This window comes from Prionailurus viverrinus, chromosome D4 (genome assembly GCF_022837055.1).
Source record: "Prionailurus viverrinus isolate Anna chromosome D4, UM_Priviv_1.0, whole genome shotgun sequence".
In the NCBI taxonomy this organism is placed as follows: domain Eukaryota; kingdom Metazoa; phylum Chordata; class Mammalia; order Carnivora; family Felidae; genus Prionailurus; species Prionailurus viverrinus.
The window spans coordinates 32306366-32321861 of record NC_062573.1 but is presented as its reverse complement, the minus strand read 5'-3'; the positions used below and the strand labels follow the sequence as shown (position 1 = coordinate 32321861).

At 42.5% G+C, this 15496-nt stretch overlaps 1 protein-coding gene across 5 annotated transcripts in view; it reads left to right on the top strand.

Moving 5' to 3' along the window:
• The window catches only part of NFX1 (nuclear transcription factor, X-box binding 1), a 76286-nt gene extending 61297 nt beyond the window's left edge, over nt 1-14989 (top strand). For 2 of the 5 annotated variants that reach the window (XM_047829665.1, XM_047829668.1), the window contains 9 exons: nt 1783-2013; nt 2872-2945; nt 3757-3858; nt 4371-4412; nt 9410-9508; nt 10149-10215; nt 11095-11240; nt 11978-12082; nt 13312-13588. In XM_047829665.1, the coding sequence (XP_047685621.1) occupies nt 1783-2013; nt 2872-2945; nt 3757-3858; nt 4371-4412; nt 9410-9508; nt 10149-10215; nt 11095-11240; nt 11978-12082; nt 13312-13384 (939 nt within the window). In that variant the 3' untranslated portion in view covers nt 13385-13588. Of the gene's footprint in view, nt 1-1782; nt 2014-2871; nt 2946-3756; nt 3859-4370; nt 4413-9409; nt 9509-10148; nt 10253-11094; nt 11241-11977; nt 12083-13311; nt 13589-14978 lie in introns of those variants that run through there. The other 3 variants (XR_007146254.1, XR_007146255.1, XM_047829666.1) reach the window with 3 other exon arrangements.
• The last annotated feature ends 507 nt before the right edge of the window (nt 14990-15496 follow it).

The window sequence follows — 15496 nt, the reverse complement described above, 5'->3', positions numbered from 1 at the left end:
AGAGCACATGTGTGAGCAGAGGAGGGGCAGAGAGAGAATCCCAAGCAGGCTTCCTGATGTCAGAGCAGAGCCTGACACAGGGCTCAATCTTGTGAACCATGAGATCATGACCTGAGCCAAAATCAAGAGTCAGACACTGAACTGACTGAGCCACCCAGGTGCCACTCTAAAGCAGTTCTAAAGCGATAAGAAGCGTGTACATTCTAGACTTTGGAGGCCTTTTTAAGAGTAAAAGTTAGATGTCACTAGAGTCAAAGTATATTCCTTATTTTGAGGGTTCTCAAAAGAATTTGAGTCAATATGTAAGAGTAAACTTTGCTCCCACAGGAACAAAATTCTAGCATCTTTTTCCTGGAGTAAGGAATCCTGAAAGAAGGTGATTTCCAAAAATTAAAAGTTTGGGGTTTCATGGCCTATTGCCTCTTAATTTTTTTTTTTTTTTTTTAAGAGGGAGAGCACTTGAGCTGGGGAGAGGGGCAGAGGAAGAAAGAGAGAGAATCTTTTTTAAAAAAATTTTTTTTCAACGTTTATTTTTGGGACAGAGAGAGACAGAGCATGAACGGGGGAGGGGCAGAGAGAGAGGGAGACACAGAATCGGAAACAGGCTCCAGGCTCCGAGCCATCAGCCCAGAGCCCGACGCGGGGCCCGAACTCACGGACCGCGAGATCGTGACCTGGCTGAAGTCGGACACTTAACCGACTGTGCCACCCAGGCACCCCAGAAAGAGAGAGAATCTTAAGCAGACTCCACACTCAGCACGGAGCCTGTCGTGGGGCTTAGGACCATGACCCAAGCCAAAATCAAGAGTTGGACTTCCAGCCAACTGAACCACCCAGGGGCCACCCCCCCACCTTTTTTATATTTATTTATTTTGGGGAGAGCACAAGCAGGAGAGGGACAAAGAGGGGGCGGAGGGGACAGAGGATCCAAAGTGGACTCTGCACTGACAGGCTGACAGCCATGAGCCTGATGTGGAGCTCGAACTCATGAACCGCAAGATCGTGACCTGAGCTGAAGTCAGACACTCAGCCGACTGAGCCACTCAGGCACCTGCCTTTTAATTTTTTTTTTTAATTTTTTAAAATTTATTTTGAGAGAGAGAATGAGTGGGGGAGGGTCAGAGAAAGAGGGAAAGAGAAAGAATCTCAAGCAGGCTCTGCATTGTCAGAGTGGAGCCTGACGTGGGGGCTGAATCCACGAACAACGAGATCACGACTGAAGCCAGAGTAGGGTGCTTAACTGACTGAACCACTCAGGCACCCCTGCCTCTTAATTTTTTTTAATGATAAAGCTACCTAAAGTTAAAGATACCATGAGTTGGGAAATGTGAGGAGAGTTGATTATTTGATTATTTAATTATTTCTGTAAAACAGCACTGCCAGCAGTCTTGAAACCATGGGTCAAGGGTGCCTCCCAACCCTCAGTGCCCTAAGCTGTTTGCAAAGGGAGGAAAAGGTTATCTGATCCTCCTAGTTGGTCAGAGCATATCAGATACTCCCTAGTTATCTAGTTTCATGTGCTTGCTACCCGTCCTGGGAAGTGTATATCCTCAGTCACACTTGATTGCTAGCACAAATTCTTTTGGATCATAACAAGGGTTATTAAATAAGTTCCAGATTTGTTTATTTTCAGACAAATTACGTTCAGATTTTGAAAATCCACCTAATTTTTTTTAAGATCAAAATAACTTTTTGAAAATTAAAAAATGTTTGAATAGGAAGTCAAAACTCATCCCAGATCGCACACGGAGATAAGAATCTGGCTACTTCTGTCTCTCCTAGTTACGAAGCAACATCCCCTGTCACCTGGCTGATATCTCTTGCGGATTACCCTGCAGTGCCACGCTACCATGTGGAATGCACAAGTGTCAGAGACTCTGTCACAAAGGAGAGTGTCTTGTGGATGAGGCCTGCAAGCAGCCCTGCACCACCCCCAGAGCTGACTGTGGCCACCCGTGTATGGCACCCTGCCACCCCAGCTTACCCTGCCCCACAACGGCTTGTAAAGCCAAGGTGCGTATTCCTGGCTCCAGATAGGGCATTGACTATGGTTGTGGGGCTGCTCGTGAGTCCAGAGCTGAGGCTCCTGGGCATAGAGTCTAATCAGAGATCATTGGTTGCAAGGAACTGCAAGCTAAGGTGGAGCAAGAGAAAGGTGGGGTACACTGTACAGATTCCTGTCTGCCCAGCTTGAAGTGGCCTTCTAGTTCAGAAGGTACCCACTGCTGTCTGACCAGTCTGTCTGTCTCCCTTAGAACAAATTCTCAAGAGAGACTCTGATTGCCTACTCCGTTTATTCAACAAATATATGTGTCTGTGTTGCGCAAGATGTTTTGCTAGGTGCTAGGGCTCTACCGGTGAACAGGAGGCACGTGATCCTTTCAATTAGATGGGACAGATCCTTACTAATTACTCAGATACTGAATTATGACTGTGGTGAATAAGAGGTTACACCCTGATAGAAGGTGCTATGAGAGCATGAGAGTGGGCAACTTAGCCTGGTCTGAGGGATCTAAGTAGGGCCTCCCTGAGGAGGTGAAAGCAGGCAGTGGACCTGATTAGGCCTTGGATGGTCCTGGGTCAGGTTCAATGGTAAAAACTTCATTTCTAGGCCTGCCCCTTCAGGTGGGGTTAGGGACTGTAGTAGTTGCCAGAAAGGGTCCCTGTAGAATGAACGGTTCCCTCCTAGTGTGTCAACTACCACGTTGTCTAGTTGCATGCATGGTTAGCTTCCTCCATCCTGAAGGGTAACCACTCACTGTCTATATCCTCTGCCATGGTTTGATTTGAGAGAGACTTTAAAAGTGTGAAACCTGCCTATTCACATGGTTTCTATGTGCTAAAAGTCGCTCCATGTTAATCTTATTTCAGATAGAGCTGCAGTGTGAATGTGGACGAAGAAAAGAGATGATGATTTGCTCTGAAGCATCCAGTACTTATCAAAGGTTAGTGCTGCTCAAATGTTAATAGCAGTGGATCTCAGTATACAGAGGTTATACACGTGTATACCGGTGTTTATTGTAGCATCCTTGCAACTTTTGTTGTGGAAAGTTGTTTAAATGAATTTTCCTCAGTCTAGTTTTTATGGTTCAGAGAGAAAGTATTGTTTTGTCCCTTTCCTTCCATAACTTTCATTTGTAAAATAACCTTTTTATTTTTTTTCCTCTTTCTCTCCCTTCTGGTCTTGTTATACCCTGAGATCAGAAGGGATGATGTCCTGAAGTTACATGAATTGCTTTAACATCCCACCATTTGTGGTAGCACAGCCAGGACCAAGTCCTGTGCTCTTCCCCTGTAGTGGGGGTTTCTGACTGTTCTGTGAATTGTCTTTGCAGCCCCCTGAAATCCTAGAACCAGGTGGTCAGAAAGGTCTGAGTAAGGAGGTGAAGGTGTTAGGGATGTGTGTTTGTCTCTGATTAGGTGCAGAGAGGTGTCATGGAGATAGCATTTTTAGAGTATAAAGACATCAGAGTAGCTTTGACAACAGTGGGTTTCGAAATACTGACTGAATGCCAGGCATTGGCCTGGATATTCAAGGGAGATTAAATAGACTGTCTCATTGCTTCCTGTGGAGCTGCTTAGAATCTGATTGAGGAGATACGACATAAACGTGTGGGTAGTTCATAATAGATGGGTTTCTGAAGCCACATGAATTGTCCAGTGATAGATTTGACTTGAAGGAAGTCTTCTCTGTACTTAGTATTAGAACATTCCTGTGAAACTGCAATGCCTTTTCTTCCCTTTTTTATACTTCAGAATAGCTGCTATTTCCATGGCCTCTAAAATAACAGACATGCAGCTTGGAGATTCAGTGGAAATCAGCAAGTTAATTACTAAGAAGGAAATTCACCAAGCCAGGTAATTTTTAAAATGTGTGTCTTCTGTTAGAATTAATTTCCAGAGGATAGGAACTATTTATTTATCTCAATCCCCCACAGCAAACCCTTGCACACACAGTAGGTGTTCCAACAGACGTTTGAACTTAAGAGACCACACCCACTCCAATCCAGCAAATCTTATTCAGGATATAGCTACAACCAGAGAAGACTTAGGCCTCTCCTCAAACAATAGCCAGAGGAAGCAGAGACCTAGATGTGTCCAGCCCAACCCACAGAGAACAGAGAACTAGCTGTGCCAAGAGAAGGAAGTAGCGCTATGAGAGGGTCATTGGAAGCATTTTGGCGACACTTTGAGGCCCTTCTGAGAACTAGATTACCATAACCCAGAGGCCCACCCACCTGTCCTTGAAAGGGACCTCATGTAGCCATGTTTTGGCCAGAATCTGTTTCCAGGTTGACTAAGAACTTATTGTTGGGTAGAAGCTGTGAAATCTGTGCCCTGACTTTTATTTTTTTCATTTGTTTCTCAAGGCTGGAGTGTGATGAGGAGTGTTTAGCCTTGGAAAGGAAAAAGTAAGTCATTTCAACTGCTGTTTATCTACTTGTCCTTGAGCTCTGTGAAGTTAGTGGGAGGGAGCAACTGTTGAAGCATTCATTCAGCACCTGCTGAGTCTTTTGCTGCTATTGGAGAGCAAGAGAAATTCAATCATCAAGAATTGTAATGTCTAAGGATAAACCACTTAGGTGATTTCAGCACATTTCCGAAACATGAGCTTATTGGTTTTGGGCATGGCGTAAACATCACATGCTACAGGATACTTATTCACTGACTGGCAGACTTCCTGATTCCAGTGGAGATAAGAGGCTCAAAACTTTTTTAATGACCTTTTATGTTGAAATATAGCATACATATAGATCAGAAGTGCACAGATCAGTGAGTCATCACAAAGTGAATACAGTGGTGTAATCCTTACCCAGGTCAAGAAATAGAAAATTACCAGAACACTTTTGTATACTCCATAAAGATAAAACATCTATCCTGACTTCTAACACTTCAGATTAGTTTTGTCTGTTTTTGGACTTTATATAAATGATGAAATCTTGTAGTTTGTATTATTTTTGTCTGGCTTCATTCATTACATTTGTGATCTTCATTCCTGTTGTTGCTTATAGCAGTACTTGGGTCATTTGCATTTCTGCATGATATTTTAATGTATTAAGATATTATAATTTATTTATCATTCAACCATTAATAGGTATGTGTATGGTTATGAGTGTTGGGCTATTATAAATAATGCTCTGTTAATGGGGCACCTGCGTGGCTCAGTCGATTGAACATCCGAATTTGGCTTAGGTCATGATCTCATGGTTTGTGGGTTCGAGCCCCACATTGGGCTCTGTGCTGACAGCTCAGCCTGGGACCTGCTTCGAATTGTCTCCCTCTCTCTCTGCCCCTCCTGTGCTCGTGTTCTGTCTCTCTTTCTCAAAAATAAATAAACATTTAAAAATTTAAAAAAAAAATGCTGTTAAGAACATCCACATACTTCTTTTGCCATATATACATACTCATTTCTGTTAGTTACAAACTTAGGAGTAGAATTACTGATTGATAGTTAATAGTGTATTCATATGTTCAGCTTTAGTCAGTTCTCCGCAACAGTATCCAAAATGGTTGTGCCATATTATACTCCCAGCAGCAGGGTAATAGTTCCCATTGCTCTACTTTTTTCTTCTTTTTTCTTTTTTTTTTTTTTTTTCCTTTACATTTTTATTAGCACTTGGAATTGTCGGTCTGTTTTTGTTTTGTTTTTTTTTTTTAATTTTTTTAGTGTTTATTACTTTTGAGAGAGAGAGACAGAGTGCAAGTGGGGGAGGGGCAGAGAGAGAGGGAGACAGAATTCGAAGTAAGCTCCAGGCTCTGAGCTGTCACCCCAAAACCCTGTGCGAGGCTCAAACTCATGAACTGTAAGATCGTGATCTGAGCCAAAGTCAGATGCTTAACTGACTGAGCCACCCAGGCACCCCGGAATTGACAGTCTTTTTAATTTTAATCTATTCTTATGAATTTGTAGCTGGATGTCAGTGAGCTTTTAGTTTATATTTCCCTGATGACTGGGGCGCCTGGGTGGCGCAGTCGGTTAAGCGTCCGACTTCAGCCAGGTCACAATCTCGCGGTCCGTGAGTTCGAGCCCCGCGTCAGGCTCTGGGTGGATGGCTCGGAGCCTGGAGCCTGTTTCCGATTCTGTGTCTCCCTCTCTCTCTGCCCCTCCCCCATTCATGCTCTGTCTCTCTCTGTCCCAAAAATAAATAAAAAACGTTGAAAAAAAATTTTATATTTCCCTGATGACTAGTGAGGTTGAATGCCTTTTTATATGGTTATTGGCAATTTGGATATCCCCTTTTGTGAAGTGCTTATTCAATTCTTTTAGTTATTTTGTAATTGTGTTGTCCTTTTCATATTCATTAGTAGGAGTTCTTTATATATTTTGGATGTGAATCCTTTGTTGATTTTCAGTATTGTATTTTCCTGCACTTAGTGCCTTCAGTTTTCACTCTCTTAATGGTATCTTTTGATAGGCAGAAGTTTCTGATTTTAATGTAATCTAGTTTATCAGTCTCCTCCTTAGATACTAGTGCTCTTTATGTCCTGTTTAAGAAGTATTTGTCTATCTTGAGATCATGATGATACTCTGTTATTGTCTAGAACCTGTATTATTTTACCTTTTACATTTAGATCTACAGTTGACCTGGACTGATTTTTTTTTTTTTTTTTTTTTTTGAGTATGGTTTAAGGAGAGTTCACAACTCAGTTTTTTCCATATGAATATTCATGTGACCAGTACTATTATCAAGATGTCATTTTCCCCAGTCTCTCTAGTGCCTCCCTTGTCTTAAATCAGGTATTCATATTACGTGTGGATCTATTTCTGAGCTCATTCTTTTCCATCATGCTAGAATCATACTCTCTTAATTGTACCTTTATAACAATAAAGGTCTTACTATCTGATAGTTTATCTCTTCAAGCATGGTTCTTCAAGATTAACTTGACTGTTCTTGGGTATTTGCATTTTCATTTAAACTTTAGAGTTAGCTTATCAATATCTGCTTAAAAACCTACTAAGATTTTGATTGAATTGGTATTCAATTTCTAGATCAATTTGGGAAATTTGACATTTTTATAATATTGAGTCTTCTAATCCATGAACAAGGTATACCTTCCATTTATTCCTGTCTTCTTTGATTTCTCTCAGTGATACTCCATATTTTTCTAGATACAGATTTTGTACATCTTTTGGTAGATTTGTCCCTTGCTGGTTGATGGTTTTGATGCTTTTTTAAGTGGTAATTTTTTTTGTATCACTTTTTTTTCTCTCCTCTCCCCTCTTGTATCACTTTTAAAATTTTATTTTCTAAAAAAGCAAAACAAAACAAATTTAATTTTCTAATTGCTTATTGCTGGTATATAGAAATGTAACTGATGTTTGTTGACCTGTATTCACAACCTTGCTAAATTCACTTATTTCTTATTTCATGTCCTTTTCTAATAATAGTAATTTTATTTCTTTCCAATTCTTATCTCTTTTCTTTTTCTTGCCTCATTATACTGGCTCAAGCCTGCAGTACAGTGTTGAATAGGTGGTTGATAGTAGGTATTCCTGACACCAGAGAGCTTTAAATATTTCACTGCTAAATATATTTTCTATTAGTTATTTGAGGATACTCTTCATCAGATTAGGAGGCATTTATTCAATGACTGGCAGACTTATTTGTTCTAACAAAGATTGGTTAAAATGTATAGCCCTGTAAAAATGTTAACAGTTGGAGAATTTAAGTGAACAATACACAGACAGTCCCCAACTTAACAATAAACTGACTTACAATTTTTCTACTTCATAGTGGTGCAAAAGCAATTCACATTTAGTGGAAACCATAGTTCAGATTTTGAATTTTGATCTTTTCTCAGGCTAGTAATATAATGCTGTCTTATGACACTGGGCAGTGGCAGCAAGCTGCAGCTTGCAGTCAGCCGTGCAGTCATGAGGGTAAACAACGAATACGTTTACAACCATTCTGTTTTTCACTTTCAGTACAGTATTCCTTGAGGTATTCAGTACTTTACTACAAAATAGGCTTTGTGTTAGGTGATTTTGCCCAACTGTAAGCTAATAATGTAAGTGTTCTGAGCACATTTAAGGTAGACTAGGCCAAGCTATGATGTTTGGTAGGTTAGATGTATTAAATGCATTTTTGACTTACGGTATTTTGAACTTATGATTGTTTTATCATTATAATATTCTTGTTACTTTGTTTGGAAATTTCTCAAAATAAATAGTTAAACAAAAACAGGCAAATGCCGGGGCGCCTGGGTGGCGCAGTCGGTTAAGCGGCCGACTTCAGCCAGGTCACGATCTCGCGGTCTGTGAGTTTGAGCCCCGCGTCAGGCTCTGGGCTGATGGCTCAGAGCCTGGAGCCTGCTTCCGATTCTGTGTCTCCCTCTCTCTCTGCCCCTCCCCCCATTCATGCTCTGTCTCTCTCTGTCCCAAAAATAAATAAACGTTGAAAAAAAAATTAAAAAAAAAAAAAACAGGCAAATGCAGGCAAAGTATAGTCCTGTTTTATCTTGAAGTTTGACTTTCCACTACATTTTTTTTTTAAGTTTATTTACTTTTGAGAGAGAGGGAGAGTGAGCAAGTATGAGTGGAGGAGGGGCAGAGAGAGAAGGAGTGAGAATCCCAAGCAGGCTCCATGCTTTACACCCACCATGGGGCTCAAACTTAACAACCCTGAGATCAAGAGTCATCTGCTCCACCACCTGAGCCAGCCAGGTGCCCTACCCAGGTGCCTAGTTTTATATACGCTAATTGCAATTACTTAAAGGGAAAAAAATCTGAAAGAAAGTGTATTAAAATGCAGTATTTGTGTTGTTAATGGAATTCTTCCCTTTATTTTCCAAATTTTCTGTAAGACAATACTAATTTTAATGATTATATGTCTACTTTATCTGTCTGATGTTTAGGTGAAATCTCAGAGATAGTCATTCCCATTCTCATCCCAGATAACCCAAGCTGCCAGTGTCAGCCAAGGGGTTGGCTCAGACCCATGTACATCTGTCTTGCTTATATTCTTCTAGGAAGATAAAATCATATCTTGTCCCAAGTAGTTATTATTCCTTCCCTAATGATTGGGTTTACTGATGAGCCCCTGGGTGGCTCAGTCGGTTAAGTGTTGAACTTTGGCTCAGGTCATGATCTCACGGTTCGTGGGTTCGACCCCCACATCAGGCTCTGTGCTGACAGGCAGAGCCTGGAGCCTGCTTTGGATTCTGTATTTCTCTCTCTCTCTCTCTCTTTCTCTCTCTCTCTCTCTCTCTCTCTCTCTCTCTCTCTCTGCCCCTCCCCTGCTCATACTGTGTATCTCTGTGTATAATAATTTTTAAAAATTTTTATAAAAAATAAGTAGGTTTACTGAAATGACATCATTAATGTATAAAGAAGTTAGGACTTGGTGGGCACTCTGTGTTTTCCTCTCCTTCCTTTCCTTTTATTTACTTACATCTCTCTTACTTCCAGGAGATTAGCAGAGGCATTTCATATCAGCGAGGATTCCGATCCTTTCAATATACGTTCTTCAGGGTCAAAATTCAGTGACAGTTTAAAAGAAGATGCCAGGTGTGTATGTAACTTGGTACCACCTTTCTTAATTATGGCTTACAAGACTGTTTGGTCTTTTAAGATATAACTAATATGTGCTCGTCTGTGATCGAGCCAGTTAAAATCTATATATCTATTATAAGAGATTATATGATGTTTAATAAAAATCCTTTTCTAGGTTTCTCGAAATTTTCCTCTAGAAGAATGGAGCATGGGGTGCAGGGTGTGTGTGTGTGTGTGTGTGTGTGTGTGAAAGAGAGAGAGAGAGAGAGAGAGAGAGAGAGAGAGAGAGAGAGAGAGAGAGAGAACGCCCTGTAGTAGAAGTATGGGCTTCCATAGGGCTTGGACTAGCCTGAATTCCACTTCTGGCTCCTCACTTGGGTCCTCACTTGGGCAGTAATAGCTCTTATTTTCCTCCTATCTCCTGGCCCTCCAGAATGCTCTTTCTCCATCTTCTCCTTTCTCATATTTGTTTTCTCTTTTTCTTTTCCTTTGTTCAGTCACAGTCAGTCTTCTATTATCTGACAGTTCCTGACCTCTGCTGTTTTTCTGCCCACGTTGTTCATTGTCTGCAGTTTACGGGCAGAGAGGGTGGGTAGAAGGGATTCTCAGAAGAGCAGGAACAGATGAAATTAACTGTGGTGATTTCTCATTTCAGGAAGGATTTAAAGTTTGTCAGTGACATTGAGAAAGAAATGGAAGCCCTTGTGGAGGCCGTGAATAAGGTTGAAGTCAAAACATCCAACTGGACATGTCTCTAAGGCCAGCTTGATTAAAAAAAAAAAAAAATCCTAGAAACACCATCAATATAGAGTAGTTATAGGAAAAAGTCCCAACTTCTTGATGATCGTTATCTTTCCCCAAAGCCCAGCCATTATAACATCTATGGAAGCCTTGTCCTGGTTCAGAAAAAAACTCCTCAATCAAAGTCAGTGTAAATAAAAAATTTTAGCTTAGTGCCTAAGATTGGGTGAAGAAACTCTGAACAATTGGAGGCATTCGGTAGTGATAATTGAATGCCTGTGTGGGATACTTAGGAAGACATGATCTCCAAAGGGCTATTATATGATAGGTCACACTGATTCTTTATTACCCCCAAGGCACAATAGAAACCCTGGGGTAAAAATGAAAAGTTGAATGACTAGAGCTAAAGAGTAGTGGGATAGACTCCTTTAAGAGAGTGAAGCCCTTGTCCTGGAGGTAGCTTTAAGGGAAAAAGTCTTTAATTTAGTCAGAGGCATCCAATCCCATGGTGACTCCCTCTTTATTCTGTGGGGATGTGAGTGAGGACAAGATACCTATATTAGATCCACATTTAATGAAGAGGAATTTCCTTCCTGCCATCTCCCTTAGCCCCTCCCTTTCCTCCCTTCCTCCCTTCTGTTCCCAGTTCCCAGCAGGACACTAGCATGGTGGAGAAAATGGAATCATTGTTCCTAACTAGGAAACCTGTGCAAGTGTATTTCTCTGCTAGTGTGTCTGTATCTGCACACTCATGATTTTTAGCATAAAACATATTTTTTATAAGAAATGAAATTGTCTTGTTTTAGGTCTTTGATTTATTCAGTCATTTTATCAATCATTCATCTTTACCCTCAATACAGGGAAAGAATAGTAAGAAGAGCCACTGCTTCCCTCCCATGAACAGAGACCACCGTCGGATCATCCATGACCTGGCCCAAGTGTACGGCCTAGAGAGTGTGAGCTATGACAGTGAACCAAAGCGCAACGTCGTGGTCACTGCGGTCAGGTGGGTTGATCTTGTCATCACAGGAGGAACTGCTCATTGGAGCAGGCTGGACCTCGGAAAGCAGGATCTATCAATGTTGGCTTTCCTTGCTTCCTCTCTTAGAAGAATAGATAGAAAACCTGCTTATGGGATAGCCATTCTGGCACAATCAAAGTCCGATACAAAGGTCTGAACCAGAGAGCAAAGCCCATGCCTCAGTCCACAGGACAGACACGTCTAAAGACATGCAAGGCTTTTATCTGCCCCAATCCACAAGTGACACTGGAGGCATCATTTCCTCAGATACAGGGAGCAGACCCTGAGGGCCTGGGTTGCATGCCTGCCCATCACATCTGTCCCCTTTTCCCTTGTCCTCCTGGCATGATGAAAACAAGATGCTAGACTCTGATTCAAGGCATCCCCCGTAAACAGTGTTTGCCATTAGATGAGACTATGGCTGTGTTATGAGCAGGGAAGTGACAGTGAGGATCTAGGATCACTGTCAGAACCTGAGAGAGTAGGAGGGACTTCCAGAAGAAAAAACTTGAATATGAGATGACAGGAAGCAGGTAACAGGCCCAACAGAGATGAGTGGAAGGGACGAGGGTTAAATGAAGGTGACCATGCCTGAGAGGAGACAGGTCACATCGGAGCACTTAGCAGCAGCACAGTGAAAATCATGACTGGATTTGCAGCGGTCTGCCTGTCTCCACAAACAGTTCTCACTTTTCAATACTTTGTGTTCTGTCTTTTATCAGAGGGAAGTCCATTTGTCCTCCTAACACGCTGACAGGTGTCCTTGAAAGGGAAATACAGTCACGGCCTCCACCACCAATTCCTCATCACAGGCATCAGACAGACAAGTAAGGATCCTTCAGCTGCTTTCCAAAGGGCCCTGTCTATTCAGAAAAGCCAGCAGGGGCTAAACTGTCCAGGTCTCTACCAGCCATTGGCAGCCTCTCAGGCCTGGCCTTGGGGGGCTTTATTCAAATAAGTAAGGTGTGACTGGGGTGTCAGACACATTTGTTCATGCCAGAGGGGTCCGAGGTTTGATGTTTATAATGCCCACTTCTCTTCTGGAGAAAAGTCATTGGACATAACTTCCATGGTGTAGATGGTGACACTGGGAAGTGGACTCATTGTGTCACAGCGGATGATTTAGGAACGTTACATGGTTCACAACATTTATTCTGCAGATGGATGTGGGATAGTGGGCTGAGGTTGCAGTGAAGGTGGGGACTTTAGCGTTTTGCTCTAGTGACCTCTATATGGTTTGTATCATTTTTACAACAGAAACATATATTCATGATTTAGAGATAAGAAAACCACATTGGCAAGCAGCAAGTCTCAGAAGCAGGAAAGAAGAACCATCCCCTTTTCCTTTCCTTTCCTTTGCCAGAAAGGAAGCTGGCTGCCTTATTGTGACTGAGGCAGCATTGCTGAAAGTTGCCCTGAAACTCAGCAGGGTCCCTAATGCTGTTCTGGCCTTCCACATAGAAGCTTTACCAGAACTTCTTATACAGAACTTCTGGGAGGGTGGGAAGGGCAGTTTATAAAGTCACCATGAGGGCCATAGTAATCGGTGTTCCCTGGGACTGGACAGGACGGCTAGGTGTTGCCCGTTGGGCACAGCCTTAGCAAGGATTGTCTGGGTCAGTGTAGCTCCATAGGACCAGCCCTGCTTCACCCCTGTAAAACAGGTGGCCTGGATTCCAGTCAGCCCAGCTGCATATCCACATGGGCAGTGGTTTTGGAAATGTGAGGTATTCTACATGTTATTTCACAGCCATGTCCAGTACCACCTGAACATAACCGTGTGGAGTCTTTGGCCTGTTTGCGCCATGCTTTTTTCCTTTTGTTTGCTTTAATTTTGTATAAAATTTTATTGTAAAAACTTTTAGAGTCAAGAGAATATTATTAATACAGTGAACCCCTGCGTGCCCATCACCAAATTTCAAGTTCCCAACTCATGTGTGCCCCACTGTCTTACCAAAGCTTTGCAAATGGCAAATCAGCTGATCCTTAACTTTCTGAAGACCTCAGTCCACTTCCCCCAAACAAGAAGACTGATTATTCTTTGTTTGCTTTTCAGGAATCCTGGGAGCAGTAATTTACAGAAAATAGCCAAGGAACCAGTAATTGACTACTTTGATGTCCAGGACTGAGAAGATCAAGATGCACTTAGATAAAAGAATGATTAGGTGTGATGGAGACTTGTTTGCCAGCAGAAAATCATGCTTGTTCCCAACTGCCTGGTGGACTCACACACAGCCTCACATACTGTCTTGTACTGATACGTCCAAAGCATGAGTGTATCAGAAGTCCCCTTGTCCTCTATTCCGTCTGTATAAAGTGTTTCGGTACAGCCAGATCTGACTGGATGGTCACTAGTGATTCGGTCGTGTATTTGCAGAGGCTCCACCATCACCGTGATTTCTCGGAGGGCTGGGGAATATTGGGTTTGATTTGGACAAACCAGAATTTTAGCCTGAAAGCAGCACTTAGTCATAGCCTCAGTTGTCCCAGTTATCCCTCCTCCTCGTAAAAATGCCTGCAACATCAACTGCACCTCACTTTTTGGATTAATCCAAACTGATCACAATCTTTGGAAAAACACAAGTGAGCTTCTCAGTCCAGAATACCAAACATTGAGTTGGTACACCATATCCAGAATCACACATTGTGTTAAACCCAGCTATCTTATCTGAGTCTTTTGCCAAAAACTCTCCTAGGTCTATCTGGCTGAACTTATGGGACTTGGAGATCCTCGGTGCCATCAGTTCTAGACCTAGGAGAGGGATCAGGGTGCTTTACAGAACTCCATTTTCTAAAGTCCAGGGGTGTGGCTCATACCACATCCCTGAGCTTGTCTGGTGACAGGTTAGCTTTATCTGCCGTGACAGAAGAGGACATAGAGCAAGCTCCTCATGCTGCCAAGTTCAGTGTGGCCTCTGTGTACTGAGCAGTGTAGCCCTAATTCCTCTCTGGTTGAGAAAGAGTCTCAGGTGGATTTACCTTTCCTGTGTTGCTTTCTCCCAGGTCTGCAGCAGCTATATTGGCTCTCCTGGTCTCTGAGCTCTGGACTTCTGTTTGAATATACACAAAAGTATGTGGACAGTCCAGGGCTTATCCCAGCAGCCCTCTGGAGGCACTCTTGAGTCTCCATTAAGGCAGGTGCACTGACAGTTACATTAGTTTGGCCCTCTCTGGCCTTGGCACCCCTCCAGCTTGGAGGCCAGACTTCCAACAACTTTCTCCAGAGCAAGCCACGAGCCCCAGAACAACAGAAGATTTCAGAAGTGACGTCACAAAACTGGCACCTAGTTTTCATAGGAAGAGCAGGGTCACCCTTTGGTCCTGACCCAGACGATCTGCCTTGAGAGGCAGCAAGTACAGGAGCAGAAGAAGCAACTGGAGGGAAGAGATGGAAAACTACAAAACCACCTCTACCTGGACCCATTTAGCACAGGGTCAGTAGCCCCAAACACAAGAAGCCCACAAGTACCTGTTACATCTCTGAAGCAGTGGTTCATTGGGTGAACTGCATATGGAGAGCATCTCAGGAGGCAGGAGACCTGATTTTAGACGCCAGCTCTGCCACATAACTCGCTGCTTGGTGGAATGGAGGTATCACCTGCCTTACCAGGTTGTTGTGAGGATTAAATGAGATAAGATATATGGAGGTGCTTGATCTATCATAGGTGCTGGAAGTTTATATAAATGATACTTGGGGGCGCCTGGCTTTCTCGGTTGGTAGAGCATCTGACTCTTAATCTCAGGGTCGTGAGTTCCAACCCCACATAGGGTATAGAGTTTACTTTAAAAAAAAAAATACTTGGTATCTGGAAAATATATAAGCTGCTTCTTCCTCCATACTATTAGCCAAGTAAAAAGTATAGAATGCTAAACAGGCCTACCTTCTGGTAGGCTTATGTGCCTACCCCATGCAGCCCTGTGCTAGGGCTGTGGTCTATTCTTTCAGTTAGTAATGCCCCAGAGATCACATCCCTGAACACATATTTAAAATGGAATTGGTTGGTCTGGCACAAACAGGTCATTAGTCTGTTATTAAAAGTTAAGGGGAGCTATAAGAGGCTCCTGTGATATTGGAAGTAGGAATGGGTTAGCTCTTGTGGTTGGGAGAAGGGAAATGGGAGGAAGTTTTTGGGCTGAGTCTTAAGATGGTAGACTGTCATTTGGAGAAGAGAGGCATGCCAAGTGAAGGTAAATGGCATGATGTGGCTTTCAGTGCGAATGAGGAAAGGTGAATCGTCCAG